Genomic DNA, 27,697 nt, shown 5'->3' on the forward strand with positions numbered 1-27,697 from the left:
AGAAAGAAAGAAAGGAAGAAAGGGAAGAAAAAACACAGGCGCAGTAAACATGACTCTTGTTAACCTCTCCATGGTTTAATTATCCGTTAGCGTGGGTACAGGATGCTTTTAAGCTTTTAGAAAAAGGTGCAAAGGGTTGAAACTATAACCTCCATTTAGCAGAGGAGGTGTGATTAAATGTTTCCTTTTTCTTTTTTTTTTTTCATCTGATGCTTTTCTTCTGCTTCACATTCCAGTGTCCAGCTTCAATTAATCATTCAAGACATTGATTGAGCAGAAATGCTAAAACATTATCCGCTTTAATCTTGTCAGAAGCTGCAGGATTTGCTACTTTTCTCTATTTAATATCATTTTTAATTGAAAGTTTTGGATATTTTTTTCTGTTTTCTTGTATTTAATGAACAAAATTGATGAATTAATCAGATTTATTTGTTTAATTTAATCCAGTGCCTGCCATGTTTATGGATAAGATGAACAGTAGTTACAAAATAAATGAGAAAATCCAATTTTAAAATACAACCTACACAATGTGAGGATGCTCTATACTCAAAACTGGAATTTATTTCATTCTCATGATCATAAAATCCACTTGATAATCTATTTAAACCAATTAAAACATCAAATTTTAAGTGAAAACAAACTGAACAGCTGACATATTGCAGTCTGTATAACTGTAACTGTATAATTCCCTGTTTTCTGTCCCACCAGTATGAAGATCTCATAGATATTCAACACGTCCAGTTGAATCCTGCAGAAAGCCTTTGTTTTCTCCTCATATATTCACTTGTTATTTTCTCTGCTGTTGTAATAGTTATTTTCTTCCCCCCTCCTTTCCATCTCCCTCTCCTCACATTTTGTCCTGCTTTGATTTTCTCTCTTCCTCAGTGGCAGGCGTGAAGCGATGATCTGCCCTCTAAACGGCTCTAATTTGCTCAGCCGGCTAATGAGATAAAAAAAAAAAAAAAAAAAAACCCACATCACTGAAAACAAGCAGCCTTGATCACTGAAAGCAAATCAGACACACAAACACGGGAGTCATACATCTGTTAAATGATTGATCATGCGTGTTTTTTTGCGTAGTAGCTGATATCTGGTTCTCTGATGCTGCCTTATCAACACAGCAGCTGGCCTCTGATGACTCCAAACCCACAGCACAACTTGATTCATTAGACTCAGTTTTGGGGAAACTTTACTGAAGTTTAACGGAGAGCAGTCGGGGTCTGAAGCTGAGCCCTGAAGTTATTCTGATTTGACTAAAAGAGAGAGAGAGAGAGAGAGAGAGAGAGAGAGAGAGAGAGAGAGAGAGAGAGAGAGAGAGAGAGAAATGTGATGTAATTTCATCATGCTGCTTTGCAAGGACAATTTGTGTGCCAAGTCTTGAGTTGGGACAGTCACAGCACACCCAAAAAATTATTTCCACACAGACCGAGTCCGTCTTCTGAAAAAAAAAAAAAAAACCTGTGGGATGTCAGGGGAGTTGGGTTGCTGGATTTTTCATAACTTACTGCAGGTCGAAGAGCCTTAAAGTCAAACCAAACATTAAAATTTCATGCTTTTACTTCTTCTTCTTCTCTCTCCTCAGCATCAGCTCCAGTAGCTCATACGTCTCCAACATTGTTATTTAAAGAACTTAAAGAGACAATTTCCTGCATTGATTATATTAGTTTGCTTTGCACTTAGTTATTACCAACCTTTATCTTTGCAGTGATTTAAAAACACTAGGAGGGCTGAATATGGAGAGGCAGAAGTATTCCCAAATTAAATATTTAAGAGTCTGCTGCAAATGAGGCACCGTGAGAAGGTTTGTTATTATCGATCTGGTTGACTCATGAATATGAACTCAAAAGCCAGACAGGAGCTTGTTAACAGGAAATAAATCTGACCTCCTGAACTCGTGTCAGCAGAAAGAAACGAAAGGGACACAACGCCTTAAAGAATATTTAAGTATGCGAGTGAAGACACACATAAAGAAAAAAGAGAAAAAAAAAGAGAGGAGAAGAGAATGATAATGAACCAAACTGAATGGGAGTAATGAAAATATTACAATCTTGAATAATCACTTACAGAATTAATTGCAGGAATCACTAGGACTGGATCACTTTATGGCTTTTATCTTAAAGAGGTCAATGCTTTCCAATAACTGATTTTTTTTTTTTTTTTGCTAGATGTTCCAATTAAAATATTGCAATGGAGGGAATGTTAAAAGATTTCTCCCCAACTATACTGACCTATATATTTTCTTTGAGCTCAAGAAGAAGAAGAAGAAGAAGAAGAAGAAGGAGTCAGTCACTTTGAGCGTTAACGTGAGATGATGAATGCTGGCAGCTGGCTCCACTTACAGAAATCGGACCGAACTGAACATAAAAAAAAGTGCCAATTCGACCCATTTAACGCAACAATATTCAGCCAACTGTGCCGCCATCAAAAAGCCACACTGATGAAACTCATCATATATAACTAAGTCTGAAAAACTCCTCCTGTGTGGGCTGCAGGGGGGATAAGTCATAAGGTCATAAGTCATAAGGATATTGGGGAGGTGGCCAATAGCTTTTAATCAAGTCATCTGAACCATGAAAATGATTTTGGAAACCTTAAGTTAAGTGAGGGTCACACACTATATATTTTAATTAAGATTACACCTACTACTGGTTTTCTTGGTTAGTCGGTAGGGCCGGACCGATATGCTTTTGTGCCGATTTGATTCTCTAACGATTTTTGGGTCCTGATTCGATTTAAATTGCGATTCGATTTGACCAAGTATTGTGATTTTATATTTCAATTATTGTGATTTACTTTCCTTTTAAAACAAGAACAGGTTGAACCAAACACTTGATAATACATCATAAGTCATATTTACAAAAAACAATACACACATCACATCAGTTTGTGAGATTTATTTTTAAAAACTGTGCACCTGCCCTCACAAAAAACATCCTCATCTGCCAACATCTTACAATAAACTAACTAACTGCTACATTTAGCTGGTCTTTAGGCCCAGTCCTAATAATCAGTTAGTTATTTGGGGTATAAAACAGATAGAAAATGGCTATAATCAAGGTAACATCCTCAAATGTCTCATTTTTGTCCCAATCAACAGTCCAAAACCCAAAAATATTCAGCTTACTGTCAAAGACTAAGAAAAGGACTCCTCATCAGCAGAAACAGGTAACACATTCACATGAACAGCAATGATAATTAGGCCACTAATGAAGCTCATTTATGCTTAACTAGAATCAGTAAAGTACTTCTTTATCAATAAACACATGTTCCTGCACGGCTTGAGGGACTGACATCAATGTTGCATCTTAAACTGATTAAGAAGTGATTGATGTTTACAGAAAACCTGTTTCCCTCATGAATACACAAGTTATGCAAAGAAAATTCTCCACTGTATAATGTATTCATCCTCTCTCTCTCTCTCTCTCTCTATTAGTTACACATGTGGTGCAATCATGAAGTTTCTGTCGCAGTGTTAGATATGTTGAATTTATTCAGCAGCACACCGGGGAAGTTTTGCCACCATTTTAAAAGACATTTATTTTGAAAACTGTTAATTATTTTTGACTTTCAAAAATGTTTAACTTTCACTCATTAATTGTAGGACGCTAATTTTGAAGTCCCACTCATAGTTTTAAGCAGTGCAACAGTGCTGTGTTTTAATCTGTATCAGAACACCTCAGCTCAAATCTAGATGTTGTGGATAAAATAGCCATTGTGTGAAAAGCAGAAAAACAGCAGAATAACAAAAAAATAAAAAATAAAATGATTCAGACATTTGCTGCACAACAACCAAAGTTATTTTGGGGTTGAAGGCAACACAGTCAGTGCTCGAACTGAAGGATGTCCCGTTGTCACAGGAACAGTAGAAAATGGCACCAGGGACACAGTGCTGGACAGAAAAAATGTTGAAGCAAATTTTGAATGGAGGGGTTATTTGGATAAACTGACCTCGAATGGATTTTTAAATGGTTACTTTCTCACCTGAAAAAACTGTTAAACTGTTAATTTAATTAAGTGTCATATCAGCAGTAGAAATACAACTTTTAGCCTGGCACAATTAATTCTCCATTATAATGACATTGCTGCAGGTGTTACACTGTATTTGGTAACCCATTACAGTCAGTGACCTGCCCTGACATTCATCTGTCTCCTCATGCCAAAACCAACCTAACCAATACTGCAAGTTTCAGAATCTAATGGGTCGCCAAAAATGGTGTATTAAGGTGTGAAATGCATATGGTGAAATGCATTCTGGGATACACGGTCAGCTCCGGATTTAGCAAAAAGCCTGCAGTCAAAAAATCCTGAAGTGGCTGAAAAGCACCGGTGGTAAAGCAAGTAAGCCCCCCGAGGAAATCCACAGTGACAGCCAAAACCATGACCCTATATCATCTTCCTCCCATGTTCCCTATCATCTGACATCAAAACCGCAGTGGTTCAGCGGCTGGTAAACAGCCACTAACGTAGCGAACCGGCTTCTATGTGACCGCAACACTGAACATGACATCACAAGAGTCCACAGCTAATGTTAGCTAACGTTCACTGAGCCTCAACAAGATGCTGTTATCAGCCGTTCTGCAGCCGCTAAATCACTGCTGTTGTGATGTCAAACGTAATATTAACATGGAAGATGTTTTAATACAGCTCCATCTTTTCTGTTAGGTGTTTTGGTCCAGAAGCTATAGCGGGATGTTTTGGAAAGCTAACGAAATAGGGTAACGAATGACTAGCCGGTTGTTGCTATTCAATAGTATCAAAGCAATTCAGTCTGTGCCATAAAAGTATCGAAGTTCAGTATCTGCCTTACTGAAATAAAGTTATTAAACTATATTTATGAGGCTATGTAGAATGAAAATAAACAATAAATAAAGTTTGGGACAATGGTTGTTTAAGTCTGGATGAAAGTAGAATTCGGGACACAGAAGAAAAAAGTTAATTTGAAGCCCTGAACCTAGCAGCTAGGCTGGATGAACAGAAAAGTACGCTATGACCCCAACAAGGTGAGGAGAAAGTTTTAATTGGACTTGGAGGACATCTCAAACTGTGTGATCCATCTTTTCACCAACACAGGAAGACAGAGAGAGAGAGAGAGAGAGAGAGAGAGAGAGAGAGAGAGAGAGAGAGAGAGAGAGAGAGAGAGAGAGAGAGAGAGAGAGAGAGAGAGAGAGAGAGAGGGGGGGGGGGGGGGGGGGGGGGGGGGGGGGACGCTTGATAGAGGAGAGCGGTACAATCTGCAGATGTCTCCGGTGTGGAGACATTTTCCCCGAGAGCAAAATATGATCAACTGGGCTCAACACAAATACCAAGAAGCAGCTGAGTAAACACGGCAAAAGCAATGTTAGTTCATAACTTTCTAATTGCGGTTTCGATATGAAATGAACGTGCAGCCGAGAAAGAAAAAGAGTAAGGGGTGTCTGTGGGTTTCAGATGTTTTAATGCCCATTAAAACTCAATTCAAGACCAATTTTGCAACACGATCAGGAACCGCACTTTATAACCACTCCTGCTAGTTAGCTTTAGCATCAATCGCTTATTCAAACTAAGCCACACAAACTTATACATCATTCTTTGGATATATATAGTATCCACTAGTAGCCAAGTACAAGAAGCTGAAAGTAAGATCTGCATGTTCTGACTTCTGTAAGAGGCAGGGTGGAAATGAAAAAGCAAGATGCAAGAGGCCAGGCGTCAAATTACTGTTCCTCACCTCTTAAATTTGAGCCCATACTGTTGCTGTTGTTGTTTTTTCATTATTCGTAACCTCCAGTGACGGAGTGATAGATGACAGTGATGGATGTCCTCCCTGTTGTTTTTTTTCACCCCCTCCAGACTAAACTAGAATCAATTAAGTGGCGTGCTCTCCCCTGAGCTGTAAATGAGACAATAAGCAAGATATACATCATGTTCCCGCCTCCCACCTCTGACACTGTATATAGTGGAGGGAAAAAATGACAGGTGCGTCAGCCGAGGTGAAAAAGCACAGTTAAGAGCAGACAGTGAGACTCTGCATCACTGTTACAGACGTTAACTAATGGCTGAACATTTAAGGCCAATACCAACTTGGACATTAAACTATTCAACCACTTATTACAATGGAGATAATGCTTACTTTTATTATTAATCTGACTTTTTCCTGTCTTTTTTTAATGAACTGATTCATAGTTTAGTCAGAATAAACTTAAGCAAACCAAAGTGATGTCTTCAAATTGCAGACTTTTAACTTGCACTGATATAAAAACAGAGAAATGAAACAAATCCTCAAGTTTTTAAGCAAATGTTTCACGCATTGACTCATAAATGAAAATCAACTATCACAATTGCTGTCGACTAATAAATCATTTGAGTACAACATCAACAAGACACATTGATTTGAATGCGTTATTTGTTACTGAGCTGATTTATTGCAGACATAACATAATTGGGGAGGATATGCTTATGTACTTCTGCCACCGTTCCCTGTGGTTCAATAGTATTTTGATGCTTTTCCCTGATGACAAAAATACTGTTTTGGATGAAAAACAACTGATTTAATTGCATAATGTCCTCTCACTGCTGGTTAGATATTCAATTTGATTACAATTTTAATAATAAATACAATGTTTTGCATGATTATGCATCAGATGTTATAAAACCATTTAATCATCTGAAAAGGTTAAATGTAAGAACTGTTGATTTTTTAGAAAAGGGTTTTTTTTTTCTGGTGTTTTTCTGATTTACTGTTATGCCAATTAAACCAGTGTTAAAGGGAGGAAGCACACAGGAGAGACGTAGAAAGTAGAATGAGACAGAAAAACAAACAACAGAGTTTTAGAGAGAGCAGAGAACAAGTAAGACGTAAGACAGAAAGAGTAATAATGGAATAAAGCATGTTTGTGGTTTCGGGGGGCTTCTCGGGAGTTTATCCACGTGGTGGCTGTGTGTGTAAAGCAGGGCTGACAGCAGCAGCCTGCAGCTGTAATGAAAGTGTCTGTGGAGGGGAAGAGGTTTCATTAAAACCATATTGGAGGGCAACGTCATTTCATCCTACCTGCCCACACACAAACACACAGAGTCTCTCACACATGCACGCACACACACACACACACTCTCTGGAGGGCTTACAATCTCTATCATCCCCATTTCCTTGACTCTCTTTCATCTGCTCTGATCTAAAAAGGCATGGGGATCATTTGAAGCAATACTAGGCAGATGTGTCCTGATACTCCCCTCGGCTAATCCAATTTTTTTTTTTGTGTGCATAAAAAATACGGCAGCCTGTGTGGCGACGGTTACAGCCGGAGGAAACCTTCACAAGAATAGGACGAGTAAAGAACATGAAACACACGCACAGCCTTTAATATTGTTATTATGTTATGGTGACATGTCTAGTGACAGTTTGCTATTAACTTTGCTGTCAAACACTGTTGTTTCCTAAACCTAAGATGGCAAAAAGACGTGCGGCTCACAATCATCTGTTATATCTTAAAAGTATTAATGGATGTGGGGAATTTTTTTTTTCATTGGCAGACCTGAATTTGACTAGAGGAAATGGAAAAAGGGAGTCGAGGAGGTTAGCGTCAAGGTTATTATAGTTAACAAAACTAAGACTAAAACTAATAACCAATATCATCTGCCGCATACTGCAAGAAGAAGGTGCTTAGCAGAGATTTCATGATTTGACAGAAATGGCTAAAGTTGCAGGACGAAAACGCCACAGCCCAATATGGGACTACTTGGAGTACGAGCTACTGATAGATGAGAGTAAATGTGTAGTGATGAGGACCGATGGGAACATTTGTGGGATAAAACTAAAAGGGAAAAATCCCACAAATTTGAAAGTTCATCTTCGTGGTTAAAGAATGAAATTAAAAAGGACTTGATGATAACTTGATGGCTTTCTCTTAATACCTGAAAAACTAAGACTAAGATTAAAACTAAATAAAAGCTAATGAAACTGAAACTAGTCAATTCCTTCAAAATAAAAACTAAACTAAAACTACTAAATCACTTGTTAAACTAACTAAAACTAAACTGAAATTAAAAAAAGCAAACTGAAAAACTAAATAAAAATAAAAACTAAAGAAAATTTCAAAACTATAATAACCTTGGTTAGCTTGAGGACTGAGATTCAGCGGAGGACAGAGGGGAGCCCCGAAATACAACCAGAGGTGGTTGTATTTGGTTGGTGTTTGGATGGGCTGCAGGCAGCATTAAGATACAGCGGAGGGAGGCAGATAAGCACAGGAGGGCCGGCTTCTCGACTGAGACGCAGCCGCAGACGGGATGCGTGTTGGAGGGATGGTTGCAGTGGCGAGATAAAGCCGAGGCCCCGGGGCTGATAGATGAGGGCAGCTCCAAGGTCAGCCCGGGAGCGGCTGATGACTGAATAACATTATCACTCAGCGCTGTGCCAGAGTGTGCGCCTTCATTTTCATTCCATTTCATGGCTGTGAGGATGAACAGGTATGAATCTGCATACCTTTATATGTGCAAACAATGCTTTTTCTTGTATGTTTTTCAGGTGTTTTTCCACTAAAGTTCAGTACAGTCACAAAGCAGCAGTCAGGCCTCGACTCAGACTTTTAAAGGAACAGTTTAGGACTAGGCGATAAACCGAAAATTTATCAATACCGAAATTTACGACCATAACCGACATCATTTTGCCCATGTCGGTATATTCGGTTTTTAACCTCTTAACGCACGCTGTTCCACCCACGGGACGGGACGGATGTTAGGAGGTAGCCACACGTTCTTCTGAATGTTTTAAACACCAACCCTTAAACATATATATTCATGCCGTACATTGTTAGAAAGCTTAGATTGTCCTGATTCATTCAAGACCACTCACGACTTATATGGTTGCTCACAGCTGTAATAGTATTAGCGGTTAGCTCGGCTAGCCACTCAGCTAAAGTAAGAACAGCTATAATGCTACATACCTTCAAAGTCTTCCCTTTATCCACAACGATCATCTTATGACTCAGGACTTTCTGTACAGCTCGACAAATATCCATTCTTGTGAAATATGAAATCCGTTTCCATAAAACTGAAAGACTTTCCTCAATATGTCCATGTATTTAGTCCAACACGTAACGTAACACACACGGAACAAACCATATACGGTCCGTTTACGTCATTTCCTGACCTGCACGTGCATCTCAGAGTACACGTGACTAGATGTTTACGACCGTGAGCCTCTCCTACTTCTGACGACACCACACACAAGCCAATCGGTGCCTAGGATTAGGCAGTACATGTCTCCAAAGCCAATGAGGACATGTGACCGACGACAACGTGGGTTTGATTGACAGCTGTTCCAGCCAATGGAAATATTCGGTGAAATGAAGTTGATAACCTTTTAGCCAATAGTTAGGTTTCCAACGACGGTGTATGACACTAAGCTATTAGTTTGGCTGTCCATAAACAAACTCCAAGCGTAACCGGCGTGCGCCCGGTGCGTAAAAAAGTTGAACCATATCATTACGCACTCGGCATTTTGGTACACGGTTGGTTCTTCTTCGACTTGACATATGACTTATAGCAAAATAAACAGACAGATAGATAGATGGATAGATGGATAGATAGATAGATGGATGGATGGATGGATAGATAGATAGATGGAGGACAGTTCAAACGTCGAAGGGGCAGCTGCAGCGCCGGCGGCGGAGGTACACCTGGTGGAGGAGGAGTAAGAGCAGCAGCTTGTTCCCAAGAAAAACGCGTCTTCAATCGTGTGGCAACATTTTGGTTTCAAAAGGGAAGATACTGCTCAGAAAGATGTAAAATGTAAGTTGTGCAAAAAGACTGTCGTCACCAGCCAGGGCAATACATTTAACCTTGGAGTGGAGCAATTATGCTGCCACAGCCCCATCTAGTGGCCAAACTTTTTTTTAGCGCACGGGGTGGTGGTAGTCAGAGTGATAGATATAACATATGTTATATCTATCGCTCTGGTGGTAGTTATCGTCCATTTATCGTTATCGAGGTGAACTGCTCAATATATCATGATATTGATATTTAGGCCATATCGCCCAGCCCTAGAACAGTTCACTTCAAATTAAAAACTCACTAGCGATCTACAGTATGATAGTGTGAGGGACTCAAAAAACAACAAATATAGCTGGAAACTAGTTGTAAAGAGACCAAAATCTGACAGTGAAATGACTCGAAACACATCATCAAGTATAATCCAAGTGTCCTGAGGCCGAGCGCAGTGGGTAGAGAAGTCCAATATTAATGTAATTACAGTATGTCCTCCTGTCTTCACTCACAATGCCCTGCTCAGCCTTCAGCAAGTGAATCGAAGAGACTGCTGCCTTTATGTGCTCTTTTCAACCTTCAGAATAGAAAATGTGATACAGTACATACTCATCGATTGACCTCAAAATATTCACAGGATTTTGAACTGTTTGAAGCCGCTTTGGAGCTTAACCTCTAAAATTGAGTCAATTACTGAGTAAAAGCACAAAAAGCAGCAAGCAGTTCAACTTCACTCTGACAATGTAGGTAAAAGGTGACTTTGATTACTTTTCTGACTGCGAGGAAGAATAAGATTACTTTAAACATAACATGAACAACATACTTGATAAACTATACATTATATTTGAGTTTAAAGGTGAACTTTTTATAAAGCAGAGAAACAAAGTGACTGTAATTCTTTGATATAACAAAAAAAATAATTAGTCGAAAGTAAATTAGACACAAAAAATGTTCATAATAGTCAATTAATTGCTTAAATCAAGCGAAAATGCAAAGATAATGTGAGTTTTTCCTGCCTTTCTTTGATTACTTTTGGCTCTAACCTGTTATAAATGTAATGATTAATCATCAAACAGTAACAGCTGAATTAATCTATAATAAAAATCATCATTTTTCAGTACTACTTAACAACCCCCCAGTACACTTTCCTAAATAATAATAATTCAACTTAATTCATTTAAAGTCTGTAAGCTAAATGATCAGTGTACCTGAAATCAACATGGACATAAACACAGGCACTGTGCACAGAGGGGAACTGTCACTGCTGCTGAGAGCTGAGCTATGAAAAACATGCTAAGTATGCAGGCGGTATGAAGGGAAGGCGAGCTATCTAACAATGATCGAAACTGCGTCGGGGGTGAAGGGAGGGGAGGAGGAGCGGAGGAGCCGGCGGAGGAACATAATGAGGAGAAAGAGAAGGGGCAGGATGAAGATATGAAGGAGAGTGCGGAGAATAAAAGAGGGGACTGAAACAAGAGGCAATGCCAGATGAATAAGAAGGGGAGGAGTAATGGGGGGAGGGGAAGAAGAGGAAAAGAAAGAGAAGGAGGAGGGATTAGAATAAAGAGAGGACGTATGAAAGGTAAAGAGAGTGGAGGAGGAGAGGGGAAGCTAAATGATGAGAAGAAGTGAGACAGAGAAGGAGAGAAAGGAGGTAAGGAGAACAGAGAAGAAGACAGTGGGGAGGAGCAGAAGAAGCAGCCGGCGGGAAAAAACTTTGTAGCGGAGCATCACCAGACGTCTGTGATGTCTTCGTTCCTCCACCTGTTCCTGAAGGCGTTCTTAAATACTCCACTTTCAACTATAAAAGTGGATGCTGTGCAGATAATAAACAGGTCAATGAAAGCAGAGGGGCGCCGGCCTGGAAGGGACGAAAGGGAGAGGGGGGGTTGCCAGCTGGAGCCAGCAATCGTGTGTGTGTGGTCTATCTGTGAGAAGTTTGTAATCCTGTAGAACGGTTGCTGGAAGTGCCGAAACGTCTTTGTAGTCTCCATCTGACTGCTTGTTCACCTAAAATCTTAATGCCATTGTACCGATACATGAATACACCTGCCAACTATAGATATGACATTAAAGACAGACAGCAGAAGACTAACACCTCCAAACAGACACACATGAGACACCGACATTGTTTCAACCAGCAACAACATTAAAACATCGACCGCCAAATGCCTGCACCCTCGCTCCGAAGCAGGAACACCTCAGACTCCTCCGGCCTGCCAGACAGACGCAGTTATTGATTTGCACCAGTTCTCCAGACCAACAAGGTTACTGACAACACAATGATTGCTTTCATTAGCGATAACAACAGGTTTTGGACCGTTGGTTGGACAAAAACAAGCATTTCGAAGATGTCAACTTGTGTAAAGATGTTCAATTTACAACAACACATAATGAAAAGTAATGACTCGCAACATTTGGCAATGTGGAACCAGCTATGTTTGGGATTTGTGCTTGATAATTGATCAAAGTCATTTCAGTTGAGAAAGTAATACTACTTGGACTGCAATGCAAACGGTAATGAAGGTCAGCAAGCTCAGAATGAATACAACGTCTAACAGTGAAAAGAGACATCATCACTTTATTTCAGGGTGATCTCATTTTTCTGGTTCCCTCGTTAATCAAATGCCTTCCACTGATTAGAAAAGCAGTAACATTTGGCTGCCAGGCTGAGTAGTTCACTTCAGCAGCTGAACCATTAGACCACAAAGCTTGCAGCACATTATACACATGCTACAGAATAATAAGATACCCTGGTTAAAGAACAGCCTCTGGTAGAAAAAGAGCTCTCCTATTTTGAGATAAGGGGATGAAACTGCTATTTTGTGCTAAAATCTTTAAATTTGAAGTTTTAAATAGTTCCTTCAGATTTTTTCTTCTGGGTGAATAACAGTCTGTGCAACAGCATGTCGAACTCTACAGGACACTACGACATACCAGTAAAAAGTCATACACATGGCATTTTAAGCAGCTGTTGAAGGCAAGTTCAGGCAAGTCTTGGGAAGATACCATCGCATGAACTTTACAGGCTGCGGTCAGGAATGAACTCACATCATCTCATTATCTTTATCATTATAAAGTGCAACTGCTAAAAAATATTTAAGGAACTTCCCTCTGTGTAAACAACCATGTCTCCTAGACATCACTATATTGCAGTAAAATATCCATTAGTAATACCTACACTAATGTTTATATATTCCTATTATATTATTACTATTACTATATATATACACATTATGTATATATATATATATATATATATATATATATATATATATATATATATATATATATATATATATATATATATATATATATATATATATATATATATATATATATATATATATATATATATATATATATATATATATATATAATTACTACATTATTATTATTATTTGCCTTTACACGATCAGGATTTTTGGGGCCGATCACCGATCAGTGAGTTTAAATAAAGCGATCACCGATCTGATCACGTCTTCTTCTTCCACGCTCGTGTTCCAGGTCGGTGGTGTGGAACTTCTTCGGAGTAAATGAGACAGATAAAACACAAGCCATCTGCAATCTATGCAACGGGAGCATCTGTAAAAAGTTTCAACATGACGACATTGGTCGGAGAATTAAGACATTACAGCCGATTTCACAAATTGCATAAAATGCTAAATATTGGCTGATCCGATATAGCCAATGTGAAAGTCCAATAAGTCCAAAAGTGCAATACTACTGATGGCCACTAGGCAAAACGTCCCCGGCTCCAAGAGAGCTCCATTCAAATAGCTTTCAACTTCTCTCAAGAAACCCTGAATACATTTTTTCAATGAGTCATTATGGTCTCAATTGTTAATTAGGGTCCTCTAAAAAGTGTGCTGGTGGTCATTTTGGAGGTTATTGCTCCATTAATAAGACATAAAGACGTTTTAATGCTGCTGTGTGAGCGTTGATTGACAGTTATGTCACCTGCTGCTCTCCCCAGCTCCTGAGTTGGATTATTGTTGCACAGTTTTGCTAAATTAAATGTTACCTGATAATGTTACCTGCCATATTAGTTAGCTAATGTCTGTACAGATCGGTGCTTGAGCCCAATTTATCAGGGCGTTTTCACATCCATACTTATTTGGAAGGTCCTGCCTCAAAACAAAAAAAAAGATGGCACTGACTGTATGTAACAAAGCGGCAGGGAAAGATCGAGATCAATTTAACCAAAACCACAATCTTTCACCAACCTAAACCAAAGAGCTTTAGTTGCCTGAACCTAAACGCTGACTTACTTAGACTTAGAGTACACACCCAGTTCTGTGGTGCCGGATCCACCCTAACCTCCTCTCTCCTCCCTACAAACCTAATTTCTAGGAGAAAGGCTTGGTCAGAAGGTGCACTGAGGATTGAAACTTTTTTTTAGCAAGATAAACGTTCAGCCACACTCAAATCAATGATATCAAAGCTGATAATTTGCTTTTCACAGCTGGCGGACAACACAGATCTTTCTCTAAAATTGACCTTTCCTCTACTTCTGAGAGTTCTTTGCTTTGCTGGGCACAGCATCTTTTTCACTGCACCTTTCTATGTTGATGCTGCAGGGCAACCATGTCAAAGTTGCAACCCACTCAGCGCTCCAATATTCCCCACCAACCCTCTAACTCACTGCTGTCTCTCCACCTGGCTCAAGGCACAAACCAGACAGCATTCTCCAATCTGCTGCTGACATTTACAGGAGGGGGTGGAGAGTCAAGTGGTGCGTGGGGTGATGCGCACGGTGTCTGCGTGGGGTGGGAAAAAAAAAAATCTAAACTAAACGCTGGGAGGGAATCCTGCAGCATCTGTGTGCTGTTACATTACATTATCTTGTCAGAGAAAGAAAAGGATGAGGAAGTGAAGCGGTGGGTTGTGAGGCATGACATCTTTGGAGAGTTTGAGAAATAAAGGCAAAAACGAAGAGATGGAGGGATCAAAGGAGGTGAAGATGTAATTGGAGTGCAGTTAATACTGCTGACAATTCAGTTTGAGGCCGTTTGCCTAGTTTGTCATTGCCAGCTTGGATGCTGAGGAGGGTGGTGTGTGTGTGTGTATGCTCGCTCCTCTCAAAACAGGCTGATATCTTCATCATGCACAAACACTAAAAGTCCCTGAATCAGGATTAATTCCCCGATTAAACCAGCAGCAAATAAATTGGATATGTTTCACACAGTCATACAAGATTTTCTCTTCAAAACGCTGTTGTAAATGGTAAACCTCCTAAAAATGTATGAGATTTACTGTCATTTATCTGTGGAGTATGCTCACAAGCTTGAAATGAATAAAGAGCAAACAGGAAAATGTCAACATCCTAAATATATTAAGCGTGTTTCTCTTTACAATAACATTATCAGCATCACAGTCCTCCATTCTTCAACCAGGAGCAAACGGGAGGACCTGGTTCTGGGATATTTATCTTCGGGTTATTTAATGTTCCCGGGATTAAAATGTTAATAAAAATTCTGTGGGATGAGATATATTTCGGTGGCATGGCGGACGTTAATTATAAAGAGGGAGGAATCAAATTAAGTCGGTGTCTCCATTAGTTACAGCAGGGGCTGACAAAAGCCCCCCGTTTCTGAGAAAAGAACTCGTGAATCAGCCAAAGTTTCACCCGGCCTCTGATGAAGGGCAGGACAATGTGACGGTTTTAACAGATTGTTAGAGGGAAAAGGACAGCACAGAGGGGAGGGGGGGAGTAACGGGGGGGCTGGCAGCAACCAACGATATCAAGAGAAGGGAAATGAGAAGGTCAGGGAAAGGGTGAGGAAAGATTAGATTGTTGGAGAGAAGAGAGAAAAAGGCAAAGAAGAGGATTTGCATAGAGGTGAAAAAAGGTAAAGCTGGTGTGACGAGGGAAATTTATTGTGTCTTTTATTTACAGTCCTGAGCTTCACTAGGGAAACCAGACAGGAAATGTGTGAATATGTGTGTGTGTGCATGTGTGTGTGTGTGTGTGTGTGTGTGAGACAAATTCTTGGAAGGACAAGAGTAGCCTGATATTCAGCCCGAATGATCATTTCAGTCTAACACTGCAGCTGTGTCAGGCATATTTGGTGGGGTAGGATTGTTGATACGACCACTATATCCAACTCTGACATCAAGACTGTACATGCCAGAGTACATTTAACATATGTTATACATCGAGAAGGAGCTCGAAGTAGAACCACTGCTCCTTCATGTTAAAGAGGAGCCAGTTTAAACGATTAGGGTGTCTCATTGGCGTGACACTTGGACACTTGCCTTTGGAAGTATTTGGAAGTCCCCCAAGGGAGAAGGTGATTGCTAAGAAGGACGTCTGGGCTACTGAGCTTAACCCTTTTCCCACTAGAGCTGCAATCATTTTCTTGATCAATCCATCAATCACTTGGTCTATACAATGTCATAAAAGAGTTACAATTACTGTTACAATTACCCCTTAGTCAAAGGGGACATCTTCAGGTGACTTGTTTGGACGAATGACGAAAACCCTAATACATTCAGTTCACTATTACATATAAGAAAAGCATTACATCATCACACCTGAGAAGTTTGAGAAGACCAAAATGATCAAATAATCCTTTGAAAGGCCTAAAAATGACTCATACCAATGATGTGACCATCTCTCCTCTTGTAGCAATCTGATATCTGATTTTCTAGTGGATGCAATATTCATTTAGTGCTTGACAAACACCAAATACTCAATAAAAATTGCATCATAAACATCACAGTGGAAGTAGATGATGATTAAACCCTAACGTCATGATGAGGTTTTGAAAGTTACCTCTTGCTGGCATGTAAGGTTGTCTCCTGCAGCATCGAGTTGAATAAATTATTATTCTGTTTACAATGGAGTTACTTAATGTTCTTAATTAAGTCTCACATATTTGTGCCTTTGGCTACAAGCAACCTCCATTATACATCCCGTAACAGGAAACTGTTGCATAGATGGCTCATTAATAGACATGAAGTCTCAGGGTTTGACATTTTTCACTTCGACTCAGCCTATATAACTCTGTACCGTCAGCAACTCGCCAACCTATCATGATAATAAAGCTAGTTAAGCATTAGCTACTTTTTAAATGCATTGGGCTTATATGGGATTTACAGCCTGCCTCCTAAGCTCTTCACTGTACAGGAGAAAGTGGCTGAACGGTGTCGGTGTGTGGATAAACGTGACATTGAGCGAGTGCCTGCTGAATAACACATTAACATTTTACCCATCAGGCTCAATTGATCCACCAATCCAATCACCCCCAGCGCAGAAAATCAGGAGTTGAGGAGTAGCAGCAGTAAAAGAAGGAAGGGTAATGAACCATGCATGAGTCTTTATTGGCTCACTTTTTGAACTTTCAACTGTGACCTGAAGTTGAGAAAAAGGCCTCTAAACGATATCTAAGAGAACAGAGATAAAGAAGAAAGTGGCTGAAGTGCACAAAGACATGCTTTTCGAAGATATTCATAAACAAGTGTGGTCTTATATATCATACTTATAGTTTTTGGCAATTCTTTATCTGCTTCAAAAGCAGTAAGGAGGATAAACAAAATATCCTTTCCCAAGCCAAAGCTCCTCTATCATCATTTCTCAATGTCAAGATGGTTCAAGATGGTTTTATTTGATTAGGAAAAAAAACATTTCCATATTATGCCCAGGTGCCAGACCAACAGGCTAGACTCCTTCATGTGCTGACGTGCCTGACACTGCAGTATTTTAAATAGGGCCACAGTGATCATCCATGTCTGAAAAATGTGGTAACCTTTATAGACTACCAGATGCTCCCACTCTCTAGTTCTGCTTTGAACTGCACCGAAAGACTGATATTCCTGCTTGGAATTCGTCTGTGAGTGAAGTTTCTGAAAGAGGTAGCGATGTCTCCTGTCGTCAAAGGACAGAACTACAAAAAAAAAAACCCAATTTAGAAGAGAAATAATTGAGTGTGAGCACGACTTTCACCATGTTGTTAAAAGTTCAGAACTGAAGAAACTAGACTACAAACTTTTTTTGTGATAAAACTGAACTGTCATGGCCCTTTTTTAATATCTCTTTAAAATTCTTGCACTTTTTACCAGATAGCATTCATTTAGCATCCATTAACCTCTGTGTCGTCCCCCCAGGTCAAATTGACCCCATCTGTTTTTACTTCCTTCCTTCCTCCCTCCCTTCTCTACTTCCTTCCTTCCTCCCTCCCTTCCTCCCTCCTTTCCTTCTTTCTTTCTTCCTTCCTCCTTTCCTTTCATCTCCTCCCTTACTTCTTTCCTTCCCTCCCTTCATTCTCTCCTTCCTTCCTCCTTACTTCTTCCTTCCTTCCTCCTTTCCTTCTTCCTCCTTTCCTTCATCCCTTTCCCTTCCTTCCTTCCTTCCTCCTTACTTCTTCCTTCCTAATAATTTGCATATTAGGCAATCTCAGGTTTCCTACGGAGTATTTTAGTTAAGGCTTGCCACCTCACTAACATCAACATCAAACAATACTTAATAAAATAGTAACTTTCAGGAGTCTGTCAAGCATTCACAGTTTGTTAGAGAGCAAACAACTTTTTATAAACCAAACATTTTCTGGTCAAAACTTCTTTAGTCAGCATATCAGTCGACAATAATATTCACCCAAAATATGCTGACCAATTTCAGATGAAAATAAAACTGCCACCCCCCCTTATTAAAAGACAAATGGCACACAGCACCATTTCTGGATGGGGTCAGTGAACGCAATTTAGTTCAGGGAATTAATAACCCCTCTACGACTGTCTGAAGGGCACCTTCACTCAAAATGCAATGCGCTTAAAAGTAAATTAGAGGAAGCTGCATTAGTCGAGGGCAAAAAAAACTAATGTCAAGTGTGTAATTGAAAAAAAAAAGCCAGACATCTGCTAATCAGCAAACAGTTAAGTGCGTTTTTACACTCCTCGTCCCCCCGAGGAAGTTCATCTCATGGTTTCTAATGTGATTAAGGTAAACCTGGAGGAGTGCGTGAGGTAAAATGACAGGTAGGGATACAACCTGACTCATGAGTGCCTTGTGAGTCCTCAGAGATTATTCGGTCTCAGCTGCTGCTCAGATTGTGTTGAACAGACGCGACATGCTTCTCTGCTGTTGCTGTGGTGAGCGGGGGACTGAACAGAGGCATGTACGGAGAATGGCAGCCAAGTTTGCCCAGCTCTTAATAAACTACTATTGACTGAGTTCCCAGTTGGTTTTTGGCCATATGAGCTGTGGTATATTTCACAGGAAATCACACATCTTGCAAAGACATTTTATATGCTTGTTGACTTTCTTTTTTTTTTTTTTAAACGATGGAAGAAAATTATACTGTTAAACTTTCCATATGTCATGTACTATACTTTAGAAATATCACATCAATATTACACTGCTAATACTAATACTGATGTCCATTATAACAAAAATAACACAGAGCTCTTACTGTTTTTAATGTCCTAGCAGTGGTGAGTAATTATAGAGAGGCTGCTGAGTACCATAGAGCTTTGTGCCAATGAAATGCATTTATAAACATCAAGTTCAGAGGAAAAAAAAAGCAGTGCATTCAGAGGCAGATAAGTGATAAATGAGAGTGCCTGGAAGTCTTTCTTTCTTAATGCGAGATATTTCTGCTGAGGAGCACATTTATTAATCCGGGTGGATTCATTGGACAGGTGCCAAACTTCTATATCATGTTAATCATTGTGTCGTCCTCCCGGGTCAAATTGACCTTGTCAGTTTTGACTGTTCCTTCTTTCCTTTCCTCCATTCCTTCTTTCCTTTCCTCCCTTCCTTTCCTTCCTCCCTCCATCCTTCCTTCCTTTCCTTCCTCCCTCTCTCTCTCCTTTCCTTCCTTCTTCCTCCCTCACTTCCTTCCTTCTTCCTCCCTTCTTCCTCCCTCCTTTCCTTCCTTCTTCCTCCCTTCCTTCCCTCCTCCCTCCCTCCCTCCCTCCCTTCCTCCCTCATTTCCTTCCTTCCTCCCTCACTTCCTTCCCTCCTCCCTCCCTTCCTTCTTCCTCCCTCCTTTCCATCTTCCTCCCTCCTTTCCTTCCTTCTTCCTCCCTTCCTTCCTTCCTTCCTCCTTTCCTTCCATCTTCCTCCCTCCTTTCCTTCCTTCTTCCTCCTTTCCTTCCATCTTCCTCCCTCCTTTCCTTCCTTCTTCCTCCCTTCCTTCTCCCTTCCTTCCTCCTTTCCTTCCATCTTCCTCCCTCCTTTCCTTCCTTCTTCCTCCCTTCCTTCCTTGACTCAAGGACAACAGGAGGGTTAAAGTCAATCAAACTGTGACTGTCGCTAATTAAAAAGGAAATACGCACAAAACTGTCCAGAATAAACAACACCAACAGATACATTATCACTTTATGTAACAACGATCGTCTTCATCATCATCATCACTCTGTACCTCTATTTTTATGTTGTTTCTCACTTTTTATGATTATATCTCACCTATAACCCAAAGGATTATATTCTAAACATCAAAGAAACAAGAAAGTGATGATACATGCTGAGAGCAACAGAGAAATACAGTAGAAGTGTAAATACTCTGTGTGTGTTTTCCTGAGTGCACAGCAGACCATGATATGCAAAGTCCAAGTCAAAAGGCACTAACAGCCATATAATTACTTCACTGAGTCATCCGGCTAAGCTGTCACAGGTATATGGCACAACCTCACCACAATGATTGAAGCTTGTTCATGTTAATGTGATACTATATTGATCCCTGCAGGCTTTTTGGAAAAGATGGATGAATGAGGTCGCTGTTCACTGACAGAGGGGTAGAGGGAGGAGGGGGGGTGGGGTGGGGTAAGTGGTCTGAGCTCAGGAGAGACTCAGCAGCCAGACATTTCTCTGTTATGCAGCTGAGAATGTCATTGAAATGAGAACAGCAGGTCAACCCAGAGTGAGACTGTTTTTGCTAACTTCAGGGCTAACTTCCTTCACTTTTTACTGAAGCTTGATTCGGATCTTGAGGAGCTGCAGCATTTATTCACTGACAAATAGCCTAAACTCTACACACACACACACACACACACACACACACACACACACACACACACACACTACACAGCTATACTGCAAACTTCATACACACTCTGCTCCATCGCCAACCTCACCACCTCAAATTCAAATAAGCTTTATAGGCATCACAGATCAGAAATGTATATCACCAAAGAAAAATAGATATACAACATGCAAATATCAACAAACACATCAAAGTAAAAGGCTTCTCTGCCTCTCTAGCTCTATTTCTCTCTCTCTTGACCACATACTCTCTACTTTTTTGCATTAATGGAAGACTGATACTCACTATTTTGGGCTGAATTTCAGACGTTTGTGGTCGTCATCTGTCCACCTGAAGCTTTTATAGCACTTACAGTAAGATATGCACATTTATTATGTAAATAATATAAATAAACACGTGTCATTTCCTTCAGGAGGGGTAGGAGGTTATGTCGGAGGGGTCGGGCCTCCGAAGCAATGATAGAAGAAACACTGAAGAACTTTGTTTGTAAAAGAAAAGTTGTGAGTGGATCTCTTGGAAATAAAATAAAATATGGAAAGACTTTTACTGTTTGATTTATCAGCTTCAAATATTCTGTAAGTAATAGTAGTAATTAATAGGATTGTCATCATGCCCCCACTCCCTCCCCATCCTATGCTAAAGCAGTCAACCTCAGGCAAACACTGATTCTCAACTTTCTTGTTTTCCACAACTATGAATGATCCCCAACATTGGAAAATTGATTTTGGTCCATATAACCTGGCTCCTGCTGTATATGTGCTGTGCAGCTGTAGATTGAGCCATGCTGCTGCTGATAGAGAAGAATACACATCACCAGAGCTGTAATTATAATCTAGATGTCAGGGTCAAACGGTAATAACAGGAGCACCACACAACATGATGCTGGTCAAAGTTGGACAGATCACGCCTCTCAAACCAGCCACTTTAATTACTCTCTTCCTGTTATTACTCCCATGTGATGCATCATTAAACAGTTGATATACAGCCTGATCCGTCTGCCTCCTGTTTCTGCCCTTCATATCAACACAACACTGACAATCATGGGACACTTATGCATACTGATACACAGACTAATGAACTTCTGCTGTTTTCTTACCAGCAGTTAATTGCTGGTAAGCAGATGCTTGTTAGCTGCCCGCTAGACATCAAAATGTCCTGATCCCAGCTGTTCAGCCTGGCAGGTGGATGATGAGGGACGGATGAAGCATTTTTCTGTTTCTCGCTTCTACCGACCCCGGCACCCGCATCACTGCTGCGCTCCTTCATTCTCCACAGACGCATCTAATCTTCTCATCTCACGCTGTTCAGCCTTCCTACAGTCATTTAACCCAACCAAAGGCAGATTAATGAGAAATTAATCCCTGTAATTTACTGTAAAGGTCTCCTCTCCTTTAACCAGATAAGCTGTTACCGGACTTTGCCAGATGATGATCACAGTAAATTAAATTTATATGGACTTTTATATCACACAGTGTGTTAATTTCAATGCGGACTCCGGCTGACAGTTTTACGGTGGTTGTTTTCCTTTTTTTTTGAATCTCCTTTTAGCCATATTAGATGGTTTACATCATTTATCTGTAAATATTTCACATTCAAACAAATGGAGAACTGAACTAGAGCTGAAATGAGTTTCCCACCAATCGATCACTTTGTCAACACAACATTAATCAACTATTTTGGGAATGTAATCACTGTTTTTAGTCATCTATCAGCTACAAATCCCACACATCTCTAGTTCTGGTTTATATAATTATTCACATATGTGACAGACCTAACAACTTATTAATTATTAGCATGATCAAAAAAGTAATAGACAGGCAGACAGTAAACGGTAGACAACAGTAGACGGGGAACATTTCATACAGTTTATGACCTAATAAACAGAAGCTTTCTGAGCAATGAAGTAAAGTTTGAATTGTTTCTCCACCTGTGATAAACTGTTTCCTTGTTCTCTTCTGGGAACAGTAATTAATCATCCTATCAAGAATATCATGCACGACACAAAATGTGTGTGTTGCATGAGTGTGTGTGTGTGTGTGTGTGTGTGTGTGTGTGTGTGTGTACATGCAACAAAACTCCACCAGCTCCTGCAGCGCTGCACAATATTGCCCCGCTGTAGGTGACTATTTCCTGCTTTGCCATGTCATTAGTTCGTTATCAGCTACTGGCTCACAGGTGATTCATGCACACAATGAACAATGACACCATACATCAACTGGTTGCCCAGCAACCGGCATAGCACTATACTGACTGTGCAGAAAGAGAAGCTGATAAAAATCTCGGAGAAGACCGAGCACTGCGGGGAGTCTCGTTTTACAAAACTTTTCTTTCAGAGTCTCCAGAAGCATCAAGAAATGACATGAAAGCATGAACTGGGAACTAGACGAGTCTGTCCTTGCTTCATTGTCCCAGAAGTACTTTGAAAATGGTGAGCACAGACTGTGCTTGAGGCAGCCAATAGTAGTGTCAGGACTGAGTCTTTTTAAAGCAAAGATGACTTTTAGAAGACAAAAGACAAGAATGCTAGAAGAAGTGCTTTAACATCTATGTAAATTCTGAATTAAATGCTTTTCATCCACTATTTGTATCCAGGACATGAGTGCTAGAGGGCGTAAAGGCTTTCAAGAGGCCTGCAAATCTCTTATCCTTGCTGCAACTTACAAATGCTCATCATATTTTTTTTAAAATCCTGTCTGTGGAAAAACAATCATGTTTTTCCTGTGTGTGTAATGATGGAGTCACTGTCTTTCATTGTTTTTGATGCACACCTACGAATGTTCCTGTTCATTCAACGGATAGAAGGCTCTAATCTGTGCCTTTGCCATGCTTCGTCAGCAAACACTTCCCCAGCGTTTTCTATGGCTGCTTCACAACATAAAAGCCTCCAGCAGTCCAGGGGAGTAAAATCATGAATTCTCTCACCAAAAAAAGGTCTTTATGATTTTTGAATTTGCTGTAAAAATCAAGGACATAATGCTAAACAGTCGTCTCTAATGGCAACAAGGGCTATGGGGATTAATGCCCCAGAATGCTTGCTTAACTGTGTCCAACCCATATTCAAACTTATAAAATCAGGATATTTAGCTATTCTTTGATTGTTTGGGTGTTGAAATGTGGGCAGCAGCCTCTACAAAAACAACCTGCGTATGCCACTGCGGACAGAAGTTGTTTTCACACAAAAAAAATGGCTTTCTGAAAATTAAACGTCAACATTTGGGCTATTTCAGGTGGCTTTGCGTAAATGCTAAACAAATCAAACAAATGCCGTCAGCGCTGCTCTCGCACTCCCATGCTTTCCAGTGTGACCTCCCTTCCAAGTTAGATACCTGTGGTTTCCCTCCATTGTGTTGTCAAGCCATTTTCACACTGGAGAAGCCAAACCAAAGCCAGTTTTTCCGCCAACAACAACAGCTGCCATGGCAGCACACTGGGAGGTCCACTTTAAAGTGGTGGGTCACTTCTCTGAAAAGGGCAATGAGAACATCTTGCACCTTTTTTGCATTAATATGGGTATATGCATGTATCTGAGTGTGTGTGTCCTGCTGAATAACATACATCTATTTCCCTGCCAGCCACTGGAAAAAGCGTGGGAAAAAATGAACTGACAGCATAATCACTCCTTATAACCCTCATTTTAGTGTACATTTTTGGACTTTAGGTCTTTTAAATTCATTAGGTAATAAAAAAAGAACATAAATGTGAGCTGGTGTTGCCTGAGTGATCATGTGTGTGTCTGGTTTTGAAGGAGCCATCAATAAATCACAGCATACCAACCAGTTCATCAACGTAATCTTCAAATACCTCTACAGCACTGGCACAACCTGTGCTGAGCCAAAGTTGCTGCCAAGCTGGCAGACACACACTACTTTCTGGAGCTGAAAAAGCTGTAAATCTCAGGTTTACACAGCAGAAAGAGACAGAGAGGGGAGGGAGAGGAGGAGGAGGAGGAGGAGGGGGGGGGTGAGAGATCACACTCCAATGCATTGCTTCAAAGGAAACTTCAAAACAGCGGTGAAGCACATGGGAGAGAAAATCACCCACCAGGCAAACCGGTCCGAGACAGTAAAAAAAAGTCTGCAACTCCAAGGTGCTTTCATATCCAATATTCATGCCATCTTTGTCCAAACTATATCACTGAAGTTTCACACTACTCCTCTACGGCTCAATTTGTTGATTTGTCATGGCATTTGAGTTTGAGTTTGAGCAGAAAAAAGGTCACTCAGTATTGCACCCATTATTCAAATCATCTGTTGTGTGCACTTGGCATACTATTATATCTCCCTTTTATAGCAGTGGCAGTTTATCCATTAGGGCTAGTGGCCAATAAAGTAACTTTACACTTTCACAATCTCCTCAACTGGGCATGAGAAAAAAAAACAGGATGCAACTGTCTCAATTAATTAAGTAATACAATCCACAAAATTAATCCCTGCGTCTTCCTGTAAGCACCTTAATGGACAGAGATCAATTGGGCTGATTTCATGATATAGATTACTGTTTTTTCCAATCACACCTACGCCGAATATAGCACCAGACTACAATGCATCCTATGATACTTCAAATCATATTCAACGACAAATGCTTAATCTCAAAACCAGCATGTTTTATGAGAAATGGTCAGATTTTGAATGGAGTTTTGTTAAGGCTTTTCCACTTACACGTATTCTCCTCATCGCAGCCACGATCTCCACTCTGCTGCTCGGTCGCGCCACATCCAGACTGCCGATGTACTGTTGTCAACAAAATATGACAGGTAAAAAAAAAAAACATTAATGAAACAATGTGTAGCTCAAGCTTTTAAATCCATTCCTACTCTCCACAGAGAGTCCACTAGCAGAGGGTTAAACTATTAAACTTCACTGCGCAACTATTTATCAACTAGCTCCAACTTTGTAGCTCAGCTTTGGTAAACTGTCGCCTAATAACATGATGTCAGCTACCTTTATAGAGTAGTACAGTAAGTTATTAACACACAGGTTGATTATGAGTGAACGACCTACATATTTATGGTGGCACAGCTTCACGAAGACAACTGCGAAACACGTTATAAAAAATAAAATAATAATGTCGCACACTTTTCTTCCTCTGATTTTTTACCTTTGCCTCGAAGTTGATCCCATGCTGGAATGCTTCCTCGTTATGCAACGGGATCCTCAAATCATGCCCATCATCAACGAGGTTGTACTTGGTTTTTGCAGGCATTTTTCCAAGTGTTTACTACTACTCCACAATACAAGCCGAGAGAAGGGTAAAAACCAGAATGGATACCAATAGAAGCTCAAAACCGTGTCGCTTTGTTTTTAAATGGAGAGTAATCCAAGAGAGAGAGAGAGAGAGAAAAAAAACAATTCCCAAATCCCCGGTAAGTCAGTGCATGTTCTCCATCGGAGCCGACCGTCCCAGCATTGTAAACCCCGGCCTCAACAGCAGCCAAGTGGCGGCAAACTTCCTCACCAGTGCTCCGGTGAACTGCTGCCCCTGTTAATGTTCACCACGACAGCTTTAAAAACACACTGACGCCAGAACAAACAGCGGCACGCAGGGACAGATGTGTTTCCTGTGGCGAGTGAGTGTGTGTATGTGTGTGTGAGTGAGTGTGTGTGTGTGGAAGTTGGTTGGGTCCTGCCTCCTGTGCTGTGTGTGGACTACCCACCCCCGCTCCCGCCCCCTACCTCCACCTCCCCTCTCTCTCTCTCTCTCTCTCTCTCTACCCCCAACCCCGCACGGAGGGAGGGTGTGATTGGAGGAGTGCGGGGATCCCACCTGTTTCCATTGGAACAGAGGCGCACCGTGGTGCTATGGAGGAGGGACTCAAAGACTGGTACCTGCCCCTTCTTACCCTCTTCTTCCTCCACACTCACACACATGCACGAGCACTGGCACGCACGTACGCGTAAGCACACACACGGGAGTAACCTGAATGTGTCACTGGTATAAACAAAGGAGTGGCTGCTGTATTATCACCATGCTTTATCTGTAAACTTTGGCTTTGTATATAGACGCATGCGATTTATTAAACTCGCAGTATTTTAGCACATGCACACAAACTTGGAGAAGAAATGTGCCTGTTGGCTAATGTAAAAATGAATGTCTATTTAAGTGGTTTATTCATCATTTGTGAGATAATCGCCAAAAATAAATTGTCCATAAAAATGGTCATTTGCAGCCTCACAAATTGAACTTTAATCTGATGTGCTCCATTGAGGATAAGACATCTTAATATAGCGTCACAGGTGGTGCATATCAAAATCCTCTGCTTCTGAAGTGGATAAAAAGGGAAAGGCTACCAACTAGTGGCCATATACCTGCAAGCACTTTTACCTGGACTTCACTCCTCTATGCAAAACTTGAAGGTAACTTTCACAGTGATGTTTAACTGTCACTTATTTTATCTATGGCATAATATTAACCCACTGACTTGTTCAATTATAGGTTTAAAGAGACAGAATTATTGTCTCATTTCCTTCATCTTTCTTTCTTAAGATGAAGTCAAAGTCCCTTAAATATCTAATTATACTTTTTCCATTTTTGCAACATTAGTGGTCTGGCTTTTTGATTAATAATTCATTAAAAAAGGCAGACCTATAAGGTTTCACTCTAGCTGTACAAGTGGCTTTTATGTCCACGTGTGAGTGAATAATCAAGGACTTCTATTCCTCAGTGGATATAAGGTAAAATAGCAAACACTCCTACACATTAAAACAAGCACACAGATTCATAGAGAAGTGTCTGCATGTCCAGTAACATCAAATCTGGACTAAAAATGAAATTACTGATTTATACCTACAGCAGTGTGAGTCAGAGCAAAATTTAATAAAGCTAGAACAATGCTAGAAAAGTGGCTTTATAGTGGGAAATGTATCATCTTAAACACATCCTGGTTAAAGCATACAGTTTATGTTGCCAGCTTTGGGGCGTACAGAATAAGATTTAGCATCCCTCACACACTCTGCTCAAGCAGCTGGAATTAAAGC

At 40.3% G+C, this 27,697-nt stretch overlaps 1 protein-coding gene across 2 annotated transcripts in view; it reads right to left on the reverse strand.

Moving 5' to 3' along the window:
• The window catches only part of nos1apa (nitric oxide synthase 1 (neuronal) adaptor protein a), a 242,419-nt gene extending 216,215 nt beyond the window's left edge, over window positions 1–26,204 (reverse strand). For both annotated transcript variants that reach the window (XM_053321855.1, XM_053321856.1), the window contains exons 1-2: window positions 25,821–26,204; window positions 25,382–25,453 (exon numbers count right to left, since the gene is read on the reverse strand). In XM_053321855.1, coding sequence (XP_053177830.1) covers window positions 25,382–25,453; window positions 25,821–25,925 — 177 coding nt within the window. In that variant the 5' untranslated portion in view covers window positions 25,926–26,204. The remainder of the gene's footprint in view (window positions 1–25,381; window positions 25,454–25,820) is intronic.
• Between the last annotated feature and the right edge of the window lie 1,493 nt (window positions 26,205–27,697).

The sequence above is a fragment of the Scomber japonicus genome, chromosome 7 (genome assembly GCF_027409825.1).
Source record: "Scomber japonicus isolate fScoJap1 chromosome 7, fScoJap1.pri, whole genome shotgun sequence".
NCBI classification, from domain to species: Eukaryota; Metazoa; Chordata; class Actinopteri; order Scombriformes; family Scombridae; genus Scomber; species Scomber japonicus.